The sequence below is a fragment of the Necator americanus genome, chromosome II (assembly GCF_031761385.1).
Source record: "Necator americanus strain Aroian chromosome II, whole genome shotgun sequence".
Lineage (NCBI taxonomy): Eukaryota > Metazoa > Nematoda > Chromadorea > Rhabditida > Ancylostomatidae > Necator > Necator americanus.
In genome coordinates, this window is record NC_087372.1 from 1,845,583 (window position 1) to 1,869,414 (window position 23,832).

The following is a 23,832-nucleotide window of genomic DNA, read 5'->3' on the forward strand; positions in this document are numbered from 1 at the left end:
GGAAGAATATCTGGGGCCCGCACGTCCAGTGAAGACGGGCCATCTAAGTATCTAAATAAGTAAGTAAGTAAGTAATCTTGACACGCCACATCCTCCGGTGAATGTAAGCGCTCAATTGGTACCTTTCGAGTATTTGAGAATTCTGCAACGTCTGATTCCTGTCCTGTTCAGAGTACAAAGACTCAGTAGCTGTCATTGCACGAGAATGGTATTCTTTTGGGTAACTCTTCTTATCCCTCTTGTTCCCCCTGTTTCATCTTCAAATTATTTTGTCTAAAAACGCGCTTGTATGTGGTATAGCTAGTACCAGCGTCAGCTCCAAATCCACAAAATAGAGCCGTGAATATCCAGCACACAACAATATTGGCGCTCATAATTGCCCGCCAAGCCCATAGAAATCGATTCTGGGACAAACTTGTCAACATAGGAATTTTCGAATACGGTCGTCGTATGGCAAACAAATTCTTATCCCATCTAGTGCTGATCTACTAGGCTTTCTAGACCCAAAAGTGAAATAGACGTACTGGGAAAGAAATAAAACCTTCCTCAGTTTGCACGGATGGAAGAGGAAAGTTGTATGCTCTGTACACCATTCTCAAGAAACTAGAAAAAGCAAAAGGCAGCAATCCAATAACCGATTCGACTTGTGCTATCACTTCTATCCACGCAATATCGTGACCCACATCAGAATACTCAGGTAGATCACGTTCAGTATCGGATGGTTAGCCTGCGTAAAAATGCCACTTATTCCAGGCGGTAGACCTCCCGCTCATCTGCTTCTCATGAGTTTCGTCGTCTATGATGTCTTTCTAGTGCCCGGTTTTCCCGTTCTCCTCAACCCTAGCATTCTCTCTGTTGTGCAAAGGAAATGGTGCTGCTATGCACTGTAGTCCTCTCAGACAGATCTGTCAGCACCATAATCCCTGTAGGAACGAGTGTTTACGGAGACTGGCTCGCTAATGGCCATCATGCAAGTTCTGCTATGAATCTCGTTCCCCAAAACTATCAAGAAGAAGTTAATTAGCGGCCTAAGCAAATAGGCGTCGCAACGGATCATCTTCTTCGAGGCGAGTAAAATTTACAGAAGATTTTGGACTACTTATAATTCTGTTTTTCCTTTCCAGTCTCATAAATGTATTGTGTCAAGCTGTAAAACTCAGTGATGGGAAGGCAGGTCTCGTTCCTTCAATGTTAGTGTTCCAGTGGACTCATCTTCTTCAAGATTACCAATACGTTGATATTGTACTCAATATATTCTCCGTTTTTTAGCACTTAAGATTATCTTCGATTCGCCACCTTCGATCGACACTAGTTCACTGAACTATCAGTCCGGCCGATGCAATGCTAGTGGATCGATCCCATGTACCAGCGCTATTCCATTCTTGAAACATATAAAATATTTTTACTATTCCATTGATAGGAGATGGGTGACATATAAAAATTATTGCACTCTATTGCAACGAGAGTATATTCAACCATTGATTCCTCTAACGGATAAGTCCGGAGAGTCAGTACTCTAATCTTGAAGCAATCAAGACACTTCTATTGTTTCAGAGCAGGGTATACAGCTCTGATTGCTACTTGCTCACGGTGACCCTGCTTATGCTAAATGTAATCAGACATTTGAGTGTACGCTCAAGGCATGTACAAGTTACATAACTCGCACAGTAATTTGGAGGAAGTTGATGGAAGATGTGGCAAGAGGTGCTGTTGTCCAGCATGCTGTTGTAGCCTATACCAGGGTATACCAGGGTACCAGGGTGGAGGTCGGATGAATGAGGGATACACTGAGATGTACTAAATCCAGTCAGTCATCAGAGGATACGTTGTGAGTGGATTCCAATCCAAATAGGTCAACAACCACAGAGGCGTGGAAACGTTCGTAACAAATCCCGTTTCATTATGTTGAAATGCGGGTACCGTCGACTTGAGCTGCTCGGGTCACTCGGTGTCGTGACCCCAAGTATTGCAGGATATAGAACAGTGACAAGTGGAAGGAATCTGTGAGAGCTCTTGCTGTAGATAGAAAAGGATCGTTGTCAAGCACACCGCCAGGTTTTTCATGGCGAAGCATAGTTGTATTCACGCCTCTGAAGCGCTTTTTTCTTGTGACTCTTATATATGATATCTCCTGCTCGCTAGATTAAGCAATCTTTCTCCTTCATGTTTCTAAGCCTGAATTTTGAGAAGCCAATAAAGAGCTTGTAACGTCTGTTCTGCTCGCGATAAGAGCAAGGATCCGGTTGAGGGTCCTAACTTAGGCTTCTTGTCTTGTTACAGGGCGTGAAAAGGGAGGTAGGATCATTCTAATCATAGGAAATGTTCGAATGCAGGCACATATACAAGTTACGTATAAGTTACATGAATCAGAGTTCTGTTTAAGAATACACTCTCGTTGTTGCAATCCAGCAATTTCAGAGGTCTGCTTGCCCTGTCATGCTCAGAAATAAGCACTTTTTTCTTCATTTTTTTTCGTTAAAATCAAGGTCTTCAAAAAACTTGGTGCTCACCCATCATGTTATATCTTGAAACATAGTAGGGACCAGAAGACGATTCTACGAGGTTAGGGACGTATACGTCCGCAGCGTTAAAGTACAGCAATCTTCTGAAGAGTGATATACTCTGCAAGTGGTTATATTGGTCCAGCACCTCTAGAAACCTTTGATGTTGCATTTCAATGAGCTGAAACGAACCTTCTTACGGCAATTGCCTCTTGTCATGAAAAAGAAAAACTTGCATCTTTGTGACGATTATCTAGTTCACTGTCATTAAGATGGACATCCTCATAGGCGGCGTAAATTTTCATTCGTTCTGCCTTCAAAATTGCAAACTGAAACAATACCAATTCCAATGACAATATCTCTTTATTTGACTGGACGAAAAATGTTAGAATATCTGATCCTGTCGATTAGTTTCTTTTTGATGTTGATACCGATTGTAGTAGCTTGAACGGGGCCATCAAATAAAAGTCATACCGTTCCTGCAGAAGTTTGAAGCGAGCTACTGGTTTCGCTGGCGCGTGCTTTAGAAATACAAACACCAAATCACGAAAAAAAACTCTAAAGGACCAGTTGTTTTTACCCGTTACATATCAACGAATAAGAGATGAGTCGCTATGACGGATTAAAAGCCATATTTAATACCAGCTCATTCCTCTCGCACTCAGTAATTATTAACACAATTTGAAGTAGTGGCATCTTCTGTCAAAATAAATCTGGATATTTCCAACAGCGCCTATTTCGTTTTTTCCATTGAAACTCGAGCATAGACAGGAGCTTCCACAGTTTTCTTTCTAAATGTGTCAGCTCAACATTTGGAGAATATTCAAACTGGATTTTTTAGAGAGAGGAAGAAACGAAATACATGTAGTTGTCACGGCTATGAATCTGTTCACAACTCATCTAATCTCACTAAGTTCTAAACAAATCCATTCGGAGTTATTGCACGGCACACCTGCACACAAGTTCCACGCCATAAATCCGTCCTGCCCGTTTCATCGCTTTGCGACGCAATCGCACCGATCCGCCGTGGGACCCCTCCCACTATATTTCACCGCTTTGCGCCGCCTGCGCAGAAACGCCGCCTTTGTATCCGTTTACGTCCATTCTGAAATTTCTTTTTACACACGCACACATAAATACAAATCTGACAGACTAAGCCCGTTATTGTATAGCATAATGCTATCTCACTTATTTTGTGAAGAAAAAGAAACATGCAGATGCCATAAAACGTTTTATAACATGACGACGCTGCGCGATCGCGGTGAAAGCCTGCACAAGCCCCAATCTGCACCTCGCGAAAAACTGCTGAGAAATGTCTTCTTTTTTTTTTTTTTTTTTGAGTGATATAGTGCCGTCAGTGGGAAGTTGCTGCGGCAGCGTGGCCAATCGGAGGTTCGATTCCGCCCTAGTGCCAACCGAGCCTTCTTTTCTTCAGGATTTTTCAAATTGGTACCAGACTTGTCTGTGAGGATAAAACAGTGACTTTACGCATCAGGTCGTTATCTACGCCAGACACACGTTGCTAACCTAATCTTACTTTACTACTTATCTTAATCTTACTTGAACTCTCAGCTCTCATTGACCGTGCAGTCACCGCGAAACCTCACACCGATTGAGCTACACCCTCCCTTCACGCACAATAAGAAAAAAAATGAGAGGAAAATTGAATCACTCCATATTAGCATCTTAAAGACATCTTACAAACGAAACAACAGATAAATCTAAAGGGAAAAGAGTTTGCTAAGAATATTTAGGCCTATCCTCGTGTTAATATACTAAACAATAGTGAAGAACAAGAAAGCTAAGAAAAAAAAATCGGGGAAGTTTTCTGCACTGTGAAGGGAACTCCATCGTCGGGGACATGCTGCGTCGGCATATTGCAATCAAAGTCAAGCGTGTGGTGGGATTTTCCCATAGGGGGTCGTAATGGTAGGGCGATCGCAAGGGAAGGAGATCGTAAGGGAGTGTGCGATGTAAACAATATTAAATTATTACACAAACTACAAAATGTTATATTCCGTTTCAGGCGTAGGACGGTATTGAATCTCCAACATTTTGTTTTGAATATGTATAACGTGTTGACAATGTAACAATGAGACCTCTTAGGTTCGACACCCGGCTGAGTCAGATTTTTGCGAGAGAGTTAGAAACTTGCAACCACTTTTAGAAGATGAAGAATTTGATTTTACGTGGTTTGCAGCAGTTCAAAGGTGGATTTACTGAAACTTAATCACCAAAAGTGCTCAGACTCTGTGCACGTTTTTAGGTCTGGGAGATCACTAATAACCTTGTCATAAAAAGACCAAAGACGTCATTGGGTAGTTTTTTTAGAGAAGAAGATTTGCCCTAAAAAATAGTCATGTCACTATTTTCTCCCACATCCTAGTCTTTTGGGATTTTGATTGGACAAAATTTAAGATTTTTCGACATTTTTTGGATGAGTCCCGTCTAAATTTTGAGGGAACCAGACGGTTTGGAAAGAAAAAGAAAAGAAATTTTGCATATAAGGATTTTCTCATTCCCTCTATCCGAATATGTGAGTGGTTTTTTAAAACGCTGTACCATTTTCCTAACATCCCAAATTTTGCTCGCGCGACAAGAATTGTGTGATCTTGAATAAAATTTAATAACTCATAGTTACTTAGAGCGAAGTAAATTATCTTTTGGTATGTTGTAGCTGAAGATATTCTCCGTCAGATGCTGCATCAATCAAATTCCGCGGTCTCGCCATTTTTCCAAAGTTCTGATGGGACGAAGATGAGAAAAATGCCAATTTTCCTATCTTTGTCCCGTCAGTATCCCAAAAAGACTACGAATTGGGAAAAGCAGCGATCTGACCGTTTTTGAGAGCAAACGTTCTCCTTTGAGAAAGAACTTATGAGGAAGTTATTCGCGATCTTTCATACGTAACAATGTGCAAAGAATCCGAGTTTGTTGTCATTAAATTCTATTAAATCCACATTTAAACTGCTGAGCACTATGTAAAATTAAATTTTTCGTCTTTTAAAAGTGTTTCCAGGTTTCCAATTTCTTTGTAAAAATTTGACTTAATGGGGTGTCAAACCTGCCTGGTACCATTGTCATACTGTAATGTATTGGAACAGAATGTTGATTTTTTTTTTGCTTTCTTCGTCGTTCCTTTCTAATTCTCCCTATGCACCAAACTCTACTCTTTGTTCGTCGTATTTTGCCAATTAATTTAGAGATATTTCATAAATTCTAGAATAAAAATAGGATAGAATAGAAATTAAATTATTTCAATAGTTATATTTCAAAAACTTTTCATTTCAGTAAATTTGCTTCTTCTGCTATTAGGTATTTCTTCGCTTCCGTCAGCTACCGTCTACCGATTTTCTCATTTGCCATTCGTTCCCATGAAATTTTCAATATATTGAAATGGCAGCAACCAAGAACTGTAGCAGGAACGTTGGAGGAGGAGAGTAAGCAAGGTGAGGGGGGTTTGCATTCGAAGGGGTAAAGTCCGATCACCACGCTTCACCCTGGTTACAATACGTTTAATGATCCCTGTATTACCTGATTTGCATAAACGACATAGCACAGAGAAGCGTTTAAGTACGATAACTTATAACTCGTATTGTAGAGGATAAGCATGGCATGCAAAATCTATTGTGTGAACTTCACGGGAGAAATGTTCTCTAGTCAGTTGCATTGCAATGTGCATAAATAAGAGGGGTGCTATTATGAGAATGCAACTCGGCCTTTCCAAATATCATACATGAACAATTGTTCAATGAATTACTCGTGTGATGTCCAGAATATGAACATATCTTACTATTGCACCAACAAGGTTTTGTTTGAGTAACGAAGGAAATGTTCGAGAAAATATGATCATCTTCTTAAAACAACAGACCTCTTTCTGCTCGCTTGTCATCCATTTGTTTTCTTTTATTCTTTCTTTAAAAGAGGCAAATATTTCACGAGTAAGTCTTTCCACTAGCTTCTCATTAGCCTAAATTATCCGCATTGTCTAATATACAAAAGAATTTGTAGCTCTTAATCAACTTCTTTACTCGGCAGACGGTCGACACTGTGCGATCGTCGAGCTTATGGCTTGGGGAATCAACTCGCTTCCCTAACCGCCATTTCATCATCAAGTACAATTTTGAAAACGCATCCAGTCATAAATGCGCTTAGAAAGTGACTGTAAGGGGAGTCGTGAGGGTGGTACAACTCCGCGCGGAATCTGGCAGCATGGTGCTGCCAGATTCCGCCCGATGGCAATATTATCCTTAATAGAATAGGCATTAGATCTTATTCTTCTCGGCAGGTGACGAAGAGTTGTCCAAAATAAAGTTGCCTTGCTAAGATGTACACTAATACGAAATTAGATAGAATTCATCGCATCCAATAATAAAGGATAAAGTGTATGGCGTTAATCAATCCGCTTAGTATGCGCCACCAGATCCACTTCAATTGAGAGTCGCTTGAAGTTTCCGAACGTGTAACTGTACAATGACTTGCGGAGGCTACCCGATGACTCATGTAACCCAGTCAGTGTATTTGCCCTCCCAGGCAAGTCTGATGCCAATTTATTGACTCCAGAGGGAAGAAATGCTTGACGACCTCTAGTGCGGATTCGAACCTCCGATCGAACCTCTCTCCGATCGAACCTCTAACCAACTGCGCTACATCCTCCTACCCAATCATGCGATCGAGAGAAATGAAATCACCCAACTATTATAGTGGACAGAACAATCCTACAGACGAAGAAAAGCAAATTAGATTGCTTAACAAGCAAAACATTCCCATTTTCAAAACATTTTCGGCCAAAGAGAAGTTCCATAAAGGTGAATACATCTATTCTCAGTGTAGCACTCTGTTTTCTTTGTATTTCACAAGGCAAGCTTAAACGTACCTTGTGTGTAAGCATCAGAAAATTTATTAAATAATATCCTCATTCTAAAGCAAAATCAAATCCGTTAGGAGAATTATTTCTCCATTTTGCGTCACAACCAAAGCTACGATGCAAAAGTCAGGATATTTAGAGACACTCCTATAAGATCGCTAGTAAACTACTCAGGTTTGTCTGAAAGTGCTCGAAAACGATGGAGAATGACACGACCACAGCGCTCTCTGTAATTGTCAAGTAGATAATAAGACAAAAAGTGCTGCACTTACACTGCCATTAAATTTTCGTGCATATACAGACGTGAATGCAGCATCAAACATTTTAGTCGTTACAGTGAAACAAGAAGTAGTTTTCAAGGGAAGGTTGCCTACTCCCACATCTTCCAGATATTCCTGAAATTTTTATTTTAATTTTAATTCTTCTCTGTGCTGACATTTTTTGCTTGAATTTAGCAATAATCTTTCAAATGGTATGAAAACCGCATTCCGAAATTCATTTTCCAACAAATTTTCTGCGACATTTTTAAATGATATTTCAGAAGATCAGAGCTCGATTTAAGTAATCGCTGCACATAGCTCAGAAAGGTGCAAAATAATGATGTTATCCCCACAGGGGAGTACCTAGTCAATCAATGTTGAAAAAAAGCTTCAACAAGGAAGCGAAATACAAAGCAACTAGAACTAGCAAGGAAGACCAAGTTGTAATAAAAAAATATTCATTGCCTCCTTTCGAGTTTTAGAAAGCACTGTTAAGAAAACACAAAAATTGTTTCCACCGCAACAACTTTAGTAAACCCGAGAAAAATTGACAAGATGAGCGTTATGAAAGAACTAAAAGTTTAGAAAAAGCCAGACTCACTCGATGGTGGGTTTTCATCAATAGAGATCCTCACCTTTACTGGTTTCCTATAATCGTCATCTAAATATTTTGCCCATGAAAGGATGTATTGGAGAATCACAAAGTTTGCTAGTATCCTTTTGGGTGTGTTCTGCAGAATTCCGTCCAACCTAAATCGATAAAAAAAAAAGTGCTTGTTGTTTTAATTAGTGAAGAGCAACTAACTCTTCCACGTATTTTATGTTTGGAACATGAACCAAAGGATCTGCAAGAAAGTAGCTGTGCGTATCAGGCGGCGCCGTCATAATGAAGTACTTAGTCCAATTAACCTGCAATCAACCAAACATTCATTCTTGCCTTTGGTGGTTTTCCATTGCAAACAGCAAAATTTTTAACTTGTTTCTAACGAAATTTTGTCAACGTTTTTCGTGCTTAGCACTAGTGCATCAATTCAGTTACATATCTATCAACTACGCTGAATGTACGGTTGCGCCCTCCGAGCATCATGGATGGCTCGTGAAAGCTTTAATTTGAAAAGATGAAGCTTAACTCAGCAGTGCTGTTAAAAACGCTTCTAAATATTACATTTCTTTATTATTTTTATTATTTTATCTCTTAAACTTCCAAAATGATCTCAATGCTACATTTCCAGGTATAAAATAGGTGACTGCCTAATTCGATATTATTTCGCAGCTAGAAACAAGACGATTTCTTCTTTAATTTACTATGTGTTCCATTCTCCTTCAACTCTCTTCCAGCTCTATTCCAATTCCGATCGCTTCCAATATGATTTCTACTTTTTATTCTGTCCAGTGAATGAAAACTTAATGATGACATTTTACATTACTTAGTATTACATTTCCCTTCTTTCTTCATATTCCTTTGCCTCCATTCGTGAAAGGTAGTGTCTCCGTAGTGTCTCGCAACATAACTAGCGCCATGAGGCATGTCAAGTGTTGACGTGGTTGATTGTACCACGTCTTCAGCAAGTTCCCAGCAACGAAGCGCTGTGGATCGTCTGGGTCTAATGTTAGGTTGCAAAGACATATTGAAAGAAGAAACACAAAGAGAGGAGTTCAAAGAACGGACAAACTGAAATAGCCTGAATGTCAGGCTACAACTTTGAAAGCACTTTATGAACGCAAAAGGAAACAGAAAGCAGCCGTGCTCAGCCTTGACTTGATCCAGACTTGTTCCGATACTAACAAAAAAAGCAGTATCGCTTCTAGTTAATCGCGAGGTAGATAAAATAGACTGTCTCATCTGTCGCAACATATTCTCTTTCAATCCTAGCATAGATTGTGGATACGTCGGTTACTTCTTCGACTGATGTGTGTAAATATCACTGAAAAGCCAGCTCTGCGCCTCCAATTTTCGAACAGCAGCATCATTTATAGTAATTTCAAGTATTTGATGAGAGAAGGAGAAGCACTCACAGTAAAACAATTTCATCATAAACAACTTTCTTCTCTGAGTAGTTTCTGCATTGTTACCAGAGTAAACATACCGACGAGAGTTTGTCATCTAGCTCGCTTAAGCGGTACCATTTTTTTCTGTCATCAGCAAAATTCCTGGTCCGTCCGTTGATCTTTGCAACCAAAGCTATCGTTTCTTTTACACCTTGACGGATCAAACTTTCGTTGCACTTGACGCGTACTTTGCTGCAGATCTTCCACGACTGTAAAATTGATAAAACGGGCTTGTTCAGAGAATCTGAATTCAAAATGCCATAGAAAGGCGTTTTGTTTTGCTTAGACGTTGTCGAGTGTTGTAATAGGGTTACAAGTAAAAGATCAGTAAAATGTCAATATAGTTAAACATCAGTAAAATGCTAATAAAGTTTTGTTTGATATAAAATATTTAGATCCGCGCACCTCCTCTACTGGAGGTGGTCATCGACCACAGCCGATAAAAATCATCACCCCACAAATTTGGGGTGGTGCGGATTTCGAGTGGAGAGTTCCTAAACGGAGTCGTAGATTATGGAAAAGAGAGTGATTCCGTCCATTTCTTCCCAATTGCCGTAAAAAACGGCCCGGAAGATGTTGCGCGTAAGCAAGGCTGACGCGCTCCAATCGAATCTAACTCGTTGTAGAAAATAGAGCGCCGGAACGCTCACCTGAAACCCGCACCATCCGTCCCTATTTCGCAGATAAGAGGCTAACCACAACCCAAAAGCGGTTGTTTGAAGTGGCTTACAACAGTTGAGCACCGAATATCCACCATACACTGTAGTGGTGTTGTAGTTTACGAAGCTCCACCGCGCAACTAGTTCTAAGATCGATCGTAACCAGAATCTAATCAAGCCCCATATCTCAGATGAACTGAAATTCCACTGACAGGTCTTTGTGAATCTCCCGCCGGGGGAGAAACGCTGCCTCATCCATGTGGTTGATAAAATTAAAAGAAATATCTATAGAGAGCATCGAGAGCGTAGTTGTGAAGAAACGCAATCTTTAGACACGCAAAAAAATTCGGAACATTGCATTTTTCTTGTGACGTGATTGCGGCATTGCGGTTTAAAAATCTATTGCCTTTTGATAAGGTAAGCACTTGCCTGTATATTTTGAGCTCTGCAAGCGTCCTAGTTCTCTCAAAAACTAATTGAGAACAATTCAAGAATTGGGGAAAAAATTACTGTTTTTCGACATTCCTTATGGGATGACACAAGATTATCAGAGTTTTCCCACATTCCCGCAATGCTGCCAAGACCAACATTGCTATAATGGAAGTGGATTTGTTGTGCACACTTGAATCATCTCAGCTGGGACCCGCAGAAGAACTGCCCAGGTTTGACATCTATGCGGTGTTGGAAGGAAATTGATTCAAGAAGGCAAGTAGCACAGTGGGAAGAGATAGATCTTCGGAGACACTCGCAACAGTGAGAACCTTCAGCTGCCATCTGGTTGAAGTAATCACTCCCACTTTCAAACGACGGCTCGTCCTTCTTGGCTCACGCTCTTCGGCTGAGCTAAACGAGTGAAAATAACAACCAGTTCCAGAAGCTGCTCAATGAGAAAAAAACCTGAGTTAAAAACACAAACGAAACTTGCACGAAGCCTGAAAGAACATGATGTAAGCAATGAAGGGGCTGTAGATGTAAAGTTGGTTTCGGTTGTTAACCAAGGTAGCGAGCTAAGTGTGGAGATTTTCGCCAATCTAATGCGAGACTCCTCCACAACGGTTTACCGCCTCGTAGTGGCGTGGAGGTGACTCTGGGCGTCCAGGTGTGATGCACAGCGGAGGCTCGTCCTCACACCTGGACGCAGGGTCTCCCAAGCTGAGAAGGAGTACGACCGTTCCGATACTCCGACTTCTCGGAATAGGAAGCCACTGCTAAGATTCACCAACGTTTTGGCAATATGTCGCAATGTGGTTTCCTGATCCATATAGATTGAGCGACGACCTGTGGTGAAAGCTAAGCTCGCCGTGGCAGGGCTGCTTAGTTTGGGGAAAAGTCTTTTTGCCACTCCAGCATATTCACTGTCTCAGTACCCTGCACAGTAGGCCCTGCCGACTCAGATGTCGGACGGTATGGCGACCGGTGAGAGACGATCAAATCTCAGGTTCCTCAGGACGTCATTGATTCTGCACCAAGGCGACATACGCAGACTCGCCATGGTGACTGTCTCAAACTCTGTACTCACAACGCGAGAACAGTGTCCACAGACGCTGATCTGCATGTCCTTCTTGGAGCTGCAGAGCGTACCAAATTTCACGTGATTGCTCTGCAGGAGACTAAGTGCAGAAGGAGCGACGTACGACAGACGAATGACGGTACACTCGTCATTTGTGGAGAGAAGGTTCCGTCGCGAAATGAAGGCGGTGTTGGTTTTGTTGTGCACCCATTGTTGTCCATCTTCTCGATTCTCACGAGATCCTGTCACCTCGTCTGGTCATTCTTCGCCTCCGCCCTCTGCGCCAAAAACCCTCATCAACTGCTACTCACCAACATCAGCAGCTGATAAATCCGAATAGGACGCGTTTTACGAGGAGCTGGAGGAAGTACCGCAACGAAAAGTCCTTCTACAAGTTCGTTGTAGGAGAAATCAACGCAAAACTAGAAAAGTCCACAGAAGAGGAATGCAGGATTGGAAGATTTGGACCAGGGGACCGGAATGAAAATGGCAAAAGAACATCTGCTATCGGCAACGAAGGAGAAAAGAAGTCGTCTACGACGATTGCGTACTCGAGGACTCCTTGTCCCAAGGTGACTGGCACATCGAGGAGGACCCAAACGTGGACTACGAGATGCTGCTCAGACGATTACGAGCTTGTGCTGAACGTGCCTCGAAGCCGCGCACGACAAACTTGGATCGAATTTCAAAGACCACCAAGGAATTGTTGGAAAGAAGAAGGGCTTTGTGGATTGATCCGAATGCGTCGCACATTGAGCGGTTAGTAGCAAACATTAGCTGCGCAAAAGCGTTGTAGGGGGATCTTTCGAAATGCAGGCAGAAGAAGATTCTGGAAGCAGCACAAAGAAGAACGAGTCTAAAGAAGTGCCGCAGGGTTCTCTACGAATAAAATATTTCGCTAGCAGCCTTGCTGAGCGAAGACGAGACCCGCACGTCTTCTCGTCGTGAGATGGAAATCATTACGGAGAGGTTCTAGTCGTAACTTTTCCGTTCATCAACTCCTGTGTCAAGTCCGATCATCCCCGCTGGTGAAGGTCCACCACGGATTCTCCATTCGAAATACGTACGATTCCTGTCGCCTTGAACCAGCTCGCAAAGATAAAGTTTGTTAAAAATCTTGGCTGTTGCTTGAATTTTACTATCGACAAGAAGATGTCGAGAGTTTCTACGATAGGGGAAAATGAAGACTCAGAAATGGAAAAGTATGACAAAGCGATGATGTGATTGAGCAGCTGTAAGCATTTCAATAGGAGACTTCTTCAATCCATCAGTTTCCCTATCTTTACTAGCACATGAACAAACCAGTAGATAACCACTGAAGGAACCGAATCGGGCCTTAAACGAATAAAGACGGAAAAGCGGCTGGTCTAGACAACTTAACGAAAAAACTGTGGAGGTCGCAGAGGCCACGACACAACTGTAGAACCGAGTCGTTGCAGAAAGAAAAGAACAAGTGAGTTACAACAATGGTTACCAAGAAGAAGGAAAGGAACTAAGCCGGGTGTTTGAATTACAAACCGATTCAGCAACGTCAAAAACGCATTTACTCATACCGACTATTGCAGGCAAGGCTAGCACCAAGACCGATAGTCAACGAGGATCAAATATCTCAGCTTGATTACAAGCTCCAATGGGGGTGCGGGACAAGAGGTACCCGTGAAAACCGGCTGACCGCTACTGCCCTCCCTTCAGCACCGCGCTCCTCCGCGTAATTACGACTGCCGCTCCAACAGCTAGACATCCTCCACGACCGCCTGAGATCACCTACACCCAGCCTCCTTATTGCTCTCTGATTAACGCAGCGCGCGACATTCGCACCGCGACGAAGCGGTGGATAGTGCGAATTTTGAAGGGAGAGGAGTGAAAAACGAATTGACGCAGCAGATTCTTATGTACGGATATAGTAAACTAAGCACATATTATTAGAAATAAAAGAGAAAAAGTAGATCCTTCTATCCAGTGTAACTTTACATAAGTAAAAAGTATCTCAAAAAGATGCTCTAGAGAAAAGAAAAACATGCATATATTTTCACACATCTCATAATTTAACACACTTCATGTCCTAAGTCTTCTATATAAACTAGCAGTGCATAAGTATGTGTTTGTCACATACTTATGCCATTCAACGAATTCAACTTTCAACTGCAGCAGCTATACTTCCAGCAACTTTATGCGCTTATTACTTTGTGTACATTCCTTAAGCTCCTTTCTACATTGTAAGCTCTTCAAGAATTTACTTAGATATAGTGTTTATATAGAGCGCATGTCAAATATTTCAATACTTGCTTGTACGTTTTATACAGTTTTATATAATAGAACTTTGTACGGTTCTTCAATCATCTTTCAACAGCGTCTTATCGCTTCATTTCTATTTATTCTCTGCATAAAGTCAATATGACAGGTTAGGTGCATTAGTGGCGAACAGAGACATTTGTATCTTCGAGATATACTTTTAGGCACAATGTATGTCTGCGAGGCATTATTCGCGCCTCGTTAGTCGTTCCGCAGGACATCGACGTATTACAGAGTATTTCATAATAGAGCAGCATAGCTCACTCGGTTATTCTGTACAAAACAAGGATTGGTCCATCAAATTGAACTAAATTCTGATTCTCCATGTGCGACTTTCGATAAACCTCGGCATGTTGATGCTTCAATAATTGTTTATTAAATTCAATAATTGTTTATTAATTATTAAATTCTGATTTATATGATGGGTTATAGAGTCGAAAAATAAGCGGATCTCTCATCCTGCTAATAGAAGTGAATCTAGCCGCAGGAACTAATGATTGAATCATAGAATTTATTAGATGAAACATGTCTTAAGTGTAGTTTTGCTGACACTTTCAAATACGGCATAAAGGATAAAGTATCTGGCGTCAATCTATCCGGGTAGGATGCGTCAACGTGTTCTCTTCAAATCAGAGCTGATCGGGGTTAACGAGCGCATGCGAACACAATAACTTGCAGATGTGTCTGGTCAGTATTTTTAATCTTCCGGACAAGTCTGGTACCATTTTATCGATTAAGGGATGAAAGGCTTGACTGGCACTAGGGGGCCTCGAATTATCCTCGAAGGTCGTAATCTTACCACATCGAATAAAAGCTCCTCAAGGCTTGAGTACGTACGGTTTCCTTTCCCATAAATTATCTTGTCAGGTTCGGAGTAAGGGAAATCGTTTACTGGGTCGAACTGAAAAACGACGAAAAAATTGTATGGTCACATTTAATACACTCATAACTTTATCCTAATGTTATAGCAGAGGTTCTATGTGCATGTGTGTATTTTGATGTTCTGTTGTTTTTTATTAGGTATGCGCCAGTCTGAACGTTCGGCTGAAGCCGGACTTCAGACTTCCTGGTGTGTTTGCTTCGCTCGCCTTCATTCATACTGGTGTATCTCTAACAATCTTTCTTAATCTTTTTTATTATAATTAAAGATGAAAAATTCCATAGTCTTCTTTCTAAACGCGCCACTTCTACATTGGAGAACATTCAAAATTCAGCTTTAAACACTCCTTACCAATATATTATAGGCGGAATTTAAATGTAAACTCTTCGCTACTATTCAAGCAGCCGTTTGTATGCGTGTTTCCACTTTCTGAGAAAATCATGCTACCAACTTGAGGCGAACGAAGAAGGAAATAGAAACGTAGAGGAGTCATAAAAGAGAACAGCAACGCGCCCAGGGGCCACAGCCGTGAAACGGCTGCAACTTTTGCGACATGCACAGGAATTTATTGCGCACCATTTCCATGATGCGGGACCCGCCTCGTCTTATATTATAGAATTCTGGCGCCGGCGCACCAATCCGACGCCGGTGGATCCGTCGCACCCCTTTTTATGGCAGCTATCTGACCCCGTCACACCCGTCTTTTCGAATTTCGTGACTGACATATACACACACACACGTGACAGAATAAGCCCGTTATTATATAGAATGATTTTATTAGTCATAGTTTTGTATAATCGTGTTTTATTAGTCACCACTCTGAACGTTCGGCTAAAAGCGGACTTTCTGTGGTGCTCGCTCCGCTCCTTTGATACTAATGTAATATAGACATGACGTAGAATCATTACTCAAAATATAGGTTTCCCTCTTGTTTCCCTCATCATCACAGGTACTCCGCGATACTTCTAACCATGACACATAAATTCAACGCCGTGGGACCCGTTGCAGCTCATTTTAGGGATATCTGGATCATCAAAAGATAAGGTACTTCAAATCATTAGGAAAAAGACTACTCCAGTGGTTTCAGCGTCTACGTTTCGAAGACTCTAATCCGCTTGAAGCAGAAATGTCAAAAAATATCTGCCCACTGCGACTACTTGGAACAACCACACCAATAAATTATATGCAAGAGCTTTTGTGAATGTGATGTTCTGAAACGGAAACTGCATGCATGTGATTAAAAAATATGAGAAAACACTGAAGAAGTTTTTCTAGAGTCCCTTCATTTCTCATGTCGTGACGGATTTCTTCATTCCGGCTTTTGTACCAATGAAGAAATTAGAGCAGCCGAATAACATAGTACGACAAGTGATACTTGTCTTATAAATAATATATATTCCTCTTCAATAAAGAGTTGCCTTTGCCAAGTGCACAATCATGTCTTCTCTGCTTGGACACCAATTAAAAAAAAGAAGTAAATGGCGAAGATGCTCACCAAAATCCCAACTTCGGAGATATTAGCCATATAATTCATTTCAATTAAGGGTACAACCGACTTGACCACAGTCTTGTTTTTGTTGAAATACGCAAGCAGGTGTGTTCGATCAATATCTGTTTCTCTTTCGTCACCATCTATTAGCGGAAAATAACCATATTTCTGCAAAACAATTGGTTAAGTATGAAATAATATCCATCGGTCCCTATGAAAAACACTTATGTCTCGTGGTTGTCGTACGTGGTATTCTGTTGTGTTACCAAGTCTAGCAGATGAATATAATACTATAATATACTACTAGCCGATGAGTTGCTCTTTGGATTTACTTGTCGTTTGTATGCTTTCTATAGGGTGATCAGGAGTTTTAGAGAATAAATCACTTGTGGCTTTGGTTTTCAGGCTCCGACGAAGAATAGCACCAGAATGGTAAAGAAAATTCAATAGTAACCTTAGCTACAGTTCCAGCACTCAACATTCAAGCACAGTCGAACATCGTAAAAAAAACCATTCCAATTCAGAAAAGAACTTTATATGTTTCCAGAACTACCCGAGGTTTTTGAGCAAAAACAGAAAGAATCGAAAGATAGAATGTAATATTTGTGCCTTTGTGAGTTCTCTTCTCGATATCTCGTTCTCTCTTGTAATCAAAACAATAATTGTGTAATGTGAGTGAATGCAATTGTAACCAAAAGAAACATCCAACTCTTAGTTGTATTTCCTTGGATATTTCCTTGGATATACTTTGGAATAAATTTCAAACATGTTCCGTTTATTGATTGGTCATGAAGTAATCAAAAAGAGAAACTGTTGCTAGGTTTAAGAGAAGAAAACAAAAGATTGTATAAGCTTCCCAGACTGGGAGTCAAAATGAGTTTCTTTTCTTGAAATACCCTGAGGAGCATATCGTGCAGACCCAAGCATGAAAGAAAGCAGATAACGGAACCGATCATCAACTCTGCTCCATATTCATCAGAGTCTAGACAGTTTTTTTTTTCTAGACAGACAGACACGTTTCAAAGCTTGCGTAATCGGGTGCTGTTTTCCTACACTTCGCTTTGGCTTTACGCTTCCTTTGTTCTGGTAAGCCTGCGTTCACCGTACAAAAAAAAACAGAACACTTTCCTTACTTTTGTTCACTTTTCCTTTTTCGATGCTGGATCCACTATAATGCTAACGCCAATTTTGAACCACGATTTCATATTTTTACTCTTTGTTTTCTTGCTGCTTACTTTTTCAACAGAATACTAGACATTCAGCTGAGAGTAAAAATAGAAGAGGTCAGTTTTGTATTACTGGATTTCCTGTTCTCCTATAGATCACTGCCCCTGTACGGATATGGATGGCTTTGCCTTCTCTAAGCTGCCAGTGAGCCTAGGTTCCAAGACTTGATCTCTGAATTGTCATCAACCTGAAAGCTCTCTGAGTTCTACTCCGACTTCACTGAAATATATCTCAAAAAATGCCAGGATTCAGTGCGTTTGGCAATAAAATTCGGGTCGCGGTAACTAAGCTGTCTGTGGTGATAGATGAGATTGCCTTAAAAATTCACCTTAGCAAGGTTTAAAATGCCCCTAGCTTTCTAACACCAATCTATCTCAGCTTCCAGCAGGATTAGCTCTGCCATTATCGACGTATTAAAACACGATGATTAGCATGCCTGAAGATCTCGTATTTTACCTTACAAAACAAAATAATGAGATGATGATATGTCTCAAGTGTCGACGCCGTAGAACAAATCGAACCTCACGTAACTGAACTTTGAAAAAGCCGCGAAGGGAAAGTACAGCGTTGGAAAGTTTTATAAATGTGAGTGAACGAAAGATTGTCGTCAAGTGAACGTTTCCTATGAATGCCCTTCTTATTAACATAGAACAACGTGGACTGATCTAAGAGTCGTCCTAGAACTCGCCTCATGCGAAAATTGACTATATTTTCAACAAGCGGGGCGTATACGTCATCTAAGTAGTTCCATCACTTGAATGATTTTAAACTGATTGGAATTAAAGTTATAATTATACATAATAAACAACAGCCCTATTTTTTTGAATTTAACTTCTTTCAGAACAGTGGTATGAGAGCTGTGAATAACTAAAACCAGAGAATATTAGGGAAGATGCTTACTTCAATTCTTGCTAAGACAAACTTGATAGGTCCTCCATCCGACTTCCAATCATCATCACTTGACATGCAGTTCTTGTACACCTCTTTCATTGCATTCACTGACTTTGAGCTAGATACTTCTTCGGAAAGGAAGAAAGCTGAAACATAAATTTTGCGATGTTATAAAAGAGTAGAATGAAGGTTACCCCATCTATTCACTGCTTAACAATTGCAACAAGTTCATAAAGGTTTCCTGCAGTACATGCTGCATTCAAAACGACTTCAGAGAAATTACATTGAAGTATTTGAAAGAGCTTCGTGAAATCGAACTCCTTGTGGCATTATTTTCGCTCGTGCTAGATTCATCGGAGCTTCAGCATCAACGTAATAATCACAAATAGTTGTACTTTAGCTTTTCTCCGAAGAAATTTACATCATCTCAGCTCAAAATGTTGCTGGTTACTGAAGGCGAGCGGAGCAAGCACCACGAGAAGAGTACCATATAATAAAATTTGCAATGTAAGGCAGCCGCTATTTTACGCACACATATCCTCTACAATTTCATAGTTCTTTAACCACACACTAACAATCATTTGTCGATACACTCATTAGAAATGTGTATCGCAATGTTCTATCTTTCTGAGGGTGTTACAACTGCATGGAACCAGAGACCGAGGACTGAAATTCAAAGAACTCAACAGCGGATTTGAGGTCAGTGAAGGAAGAGATTTCCTCCGAGGAATGCTTAAGAGCTCAAAGCATGTGGTGGTATGATGGAGTGAGGAACGGGAAATAGGGTAGATAGGAGACTCCGCATCTAAAGTAGGCGCAGGGTAGGCAAACCGACATGCAGCCGCGCGTTCTCGTTGGGGAGTTGAACACCGGCATTTCTCGGTCGCTTATTTCGGACTGTAGCTACCCACACGCGGAGCTGCTTTGTGTAGGCTTTGCCGTCTGGTTACAGCCGTGAGTCCTACAACTGCATCTCCCAAGCGGACCCGTAATTGGCAAGCCGTGCAATAAAAAATTTCTTTCGTCAAAGCGGCAGAACTTGTTGTTGATATTAGCGTGAGTAGTGGTCCCTTCATCTAATGCCTCGCTGACGTTGGCGGTCACCTGTCTAGCCATTGAACATTGCCTCCTCTCGTAGAAGAAAATGACATGAAGACGACTTCAATCCAATTTGGACAAGACGAAGTTTATGAGGAACGGATGGGTTTCTCATTCCCCATTCACCGTGGAACAAATATATCCGATTGCTCCAGGAATGTACATGTAGGTCGGAAATTAACACGATAAACGAACTGACCTTCGAGCTGGACAAGGGGGAACGAGTGGCTTTGGGAGCATATAAGAGAATCGAGGATGCAGTGAAGAAGACTAAGAACATTCGACTCTGTGCTCACCTGTTCAATACCACTTTTCTTCCTGACCACCTTTGACCTACGCTTCAGAAACGTGGGTGTTTTGCAAGCAGGAGGAAAATGCGATCAAAAAGACCAGAGTCATACGCGGAGTTGAAAGGATAATGCTAGGAGTATCCCGCTTCACATAAGTGAAAGTAGGGACTCAAAGTTCACTACTACGTTACCGTTCGAAGATCAGAGATGCTGCCGCATAAATCCATGGAAAGTAAAATTAGGTGGGCCGGCCACGTAATGCGTTTCAACGACAATAGTTGGACCAGAACAGTAAGATACTGGATTCCACATGACATCAAATGCGTAAGATCGTGATCCGACGGTCGGATCACATCACGAAATCCTTCAAGAAAAATATGACGCGTTTCATGTTCCCCGCAAGAAGAAATGCTACTGGGAAACACTTGATCGAGACAAATACAAGAATTACTGGTGCCCCCCCCCCGAGCAAGTAGATGAACAACGGGCGTGAAGGGGATTATATTATATTCCATTGTAATAAATTGTACCAGTCTTAACGTGGGGGGGCTAGAGCCGGACTTCAGACTTTTGCGGTGTTCCCTTTGCTAACATTCACTTGTCCGTAAAAATTAATAAGAGTGGCACTCCCCGTAAAATAAGGATCTTGTTTTTCTTACAACGTTTTCTTTTTATTTCAAATATAAATTTAGGCGAAAGATCGCACAGTTTTTCTTCTATGCGTCCGTTCTACAATTGGAGAACATTCAAACTTCAACTTCAAAAACTAATATAAATATGATATAGACACACATTGAAAGTACTAGTCTAAGTTTGGGTTATCCTCCTGTTTTTCTCCAACAGTTTTCAAAGAACGATGTGTTAACATAAAATGACGTGTACGACATTATCTTGGTGATAAAGATAACTTTCTACGTTAGATCACGTAAGCCGCTGACTGCTACTTAAGCAGTAATTTGCTTGTGTGCTTCCAATTCCAAAACGAAGGGTTTGATGGATCTGATAAAGGAAGCGTGAGGTGAATAGAAGTCCGGTGGAGTACATTGAGGTGAGACACAACACATGCAGTTTTCACGGCTATGAAACAACTTTAGAGCGTCTCATCTACTCACTGGCAAATTCACTTTACGCACAAATCTGATATGGTCGAAAAAATCCGGCTCCAATTTACAGCTTGCTGGCGCTGGCATACCAATCCAACGCCATAGGTCCAGTTTTAACTCTTTTTATAGTTTTCCAGTCTCGGCGCATCAATCTGACGCGGTGGGACCCACCGCAATCCATTCCGAGATTTCGTTTCACACTAACACACAAATGTGACGTACTAAGTCCGTTAATATATAATATGATAATATACCTATATTTGATTCGTATGATATCTTTTTATGCTCTTATTTTAGGGATACTATAAAACCACACGTGCTGTGACTGCAAAAAATTTATTTATTCATTTTTTTATTCTTTTCGCTACTTCGACATGTTTCGATTTAAACTTTAACCAACTGGCGATTGGAAAGCAAAGCGAAAGCTTTTTTGATTCGCCCATTTAGAACTCAAAATTCCTCATTGAATTCAACGATTTTTTGTACATTCGCTCTATATTTGTATTAATCAAACCTTTATTGGTCTGAAGGCTGGTTTTTTCTGGATTTTTCAAGCCAAAAAAACAACCTTTATAAATGAATGAATGAATGAATGAATGAATGAATATTGTCTTACTATTTAATATTACTTCGAATCTGCTCAAACTGTAACGAAATTGTGCATCAGTCAGTTCTTCAACTGATTCTTTCCCTTCTTTTATCCATTTTCCACAGGCAAATTGATAAAAATCTTCGCAAGGATCTTTCTAAAATGAGTGCTCTCCTCTACGATGTTCTACACAACCTTATTACACACCGCAAAGAAAAAAGTCTAAAGGACATAATTTCAGGTGGTTAAAAAACTCAGTGTTACATCTCCCTGATTTTGCCATTGAGAACATCCTCGGCTTGATATCTACATCGAGGCTTTGTGAGAGGACTACTTCTCTTTCTTGTATGGGACAAGATACTACTACCATCAATTCTTCGATTGACGCCTTCAGTGATGCTGCAGCAATTTCCTAGCGCTTGCAAACTGTATAGGTTTCTGATGTGCTCAATTAAAGTAGAAAGGGCGGTGATGTTAAAGAGGTGATCACGGAGTTGGGCACTCTTGGCTATCTCCACTGCAGCCTCGTCGCACCTGTCTCGTAAGTCATGACGTTCGGCTGAAAACCGATTTTTCTCTGAGTTCAGGTAGCAGTTGCGGTAATAAGTTGATCTGTCATGACAACGATGTGGTTAGTGAAGAAAAGATGTTGTAGCTGATCACCCTACTTTGATACTATCCCAATGAGTGACCGGTGTAATGCAGCCGATAAGAAGTTCTGCTATGACTGGACGGTCAATAGGTCGAAACCTCCTACAGCCAAGCAAACCTTCCATCAGTCTAGGTCTCTAAAATGGTACTAGAGTTTTCTGAGAGGGTAACAACACTGATGTGATGCATCGGCTGCCCCCTGCAGGTAGTTGTAGAGGGGCACACTCCGTTACCCTAAAAAGGATTCTGAATTGCAGAAAACGCACTGGCGCAACAAAAGCCAATTGACTAACGTCAGATACTTTATCATTTACTCTTTTATTTTTTTATTCTAACTTTTGCATTCTCTCCTCGAAAGTGGCACTGAATATTTGGAGTAGGGTTTGTGTAACCTTGTCATACTCCACCCTTAACGGCAATGGCGATGTTGGTATGGTGGTATGGCGAAAGGCTAGTTGCCTGCAGCTCCTGCAGCCCTGTTTCAGCTGGAGAGTTTCCCGATATCACCAACTTTTGGTGGTTTCGAAACTCACTACTTTTCGGATGCGGTCAAGATGAAATTTTACGAGTTGTTTCTTTCTTTCTTCACAATTCTTGTCGATGTAGCCAACTGCGTTATCTTTCCCAAAGCCAAACGACAAAGCGAAAGGATGTCTAATGATGATAGTACTGAGACTTTACTTTATGGACTTTGTCTTCTATCGCCTTCATGTGAAGTGAACTTTCATAACCGAGATGTTTGCTGGATCCCGCGTAGAACTATAGTACAACAACGATTTCTATCACACAAAAACTTTTATCGACAATAACGTGGTCTATATTCGCTATGAGGTCTAGGAGCTATTTTGGCTTTCAGAACACCAACGACTGTGTAGGAAGAATGGTATTCTTTTGCAAAGCTTGGCCCATGAGGGAAACTTTGATTTCCTTCTTCTCATTGTTTGACACTGAGGCGTGAGATGATTGATACTGGTAAGAAATCATTCGTAGAAGTCCTCAAAAAGATAGATGTTTCTTGCCACACTTGCATTGGCGAGATGTTGCATTTGATTACTGTTGCACATTCCTAGGGAGTCCAAATATATGTGCCTTCTTTGCACCTCCCAAACATCTGACTTCAGGCTTTTGGCTAGAGTTGTAGGACACATGAATGTTATGAATCAACACTTGCACAGTAAATGCAGGGAACGATTTCATCTTAGCATCGGTAGCAGGCGCTGTGGTCGCCCTATTTGCCACCTACGGAAGTTTACGTAGACTCGCTGTTATTGGCCTGTGATCCATCTAACGAAGGAAATCCGTGGGTCTTCTAAAGTAGTAGGCAGAATTGCAGCAGTACCTTTGTTCACATTATGCACAAACCAGTGTGAAAGTCCGGCTTAAGCCAACAACAACGACCATGTAGGGGGAATGGCTAAAGCCGCACTTTAGACTTTTTGTGCTGTTTACATCGATCGCTTCCACAGATGAATAAAA

General features: G+C 41.0%; 1 protein-coding gene across 2 annotated transcripts in view; it reads right to left on the minus strand.

The window, feature by feature from the left end:
• RB195_016595 (uncharacterized protein) overlaps positions 1 to 23,832 on the minus strand; it is a gene marked incomplete at both ends in the record, with an annotated part of 48,934 nt that overhangs the window by 19,877 nt on the left and 5,225 nt on the right. For both annotated transcript variants that reach the window (XM_064183195.1, XM_064183194.1), the window contains 11 exons: positions 2,511 to 2,682; positions 2,738 to 2,830; positions 6,373 to 6,471; positions 7,641 to 7,763; positions 8,264 to 8,378; positions 8,434 to 8,537; positions 9,716 to 9,886; positions 14,938 to 15,039; positions 16,514 to 16,675; positions 18,635 to 18,771; positions 21,733 to 21,862. In XM_064183195.1, the coding sequence (XP_064039074.1) occupies positions 2,511 to 2,682; positions 2,738 to 2,830; positions 6,373 to 6,471; positions 7,641 to 7,763; positions 8,264 to 8,378; positions 8,434 to 8,537; positions 9,716 to 9,886; positions 14,938 to 15,039; positions 16,514 to 16,675; positions 18,635 to 18,771; positions 21,733 to 21,862 (1,408 nt within the window). The remainder of the gene's footprint in view (positions 1 to 2,510; positions 2,683 to 2,737; positions 2,831 to 6,372; positions 6,472 to 7,640; positions 7,764 to 8,263; positions 8,379 to 8,433; positions 8,538 to 9,715; positions 9,887 to 14,937; positions 15,040 to 16,513; positions 16,676 to 18,634; positions 18,772 to 21,732; positions 21,863 to 23,832) is intronic.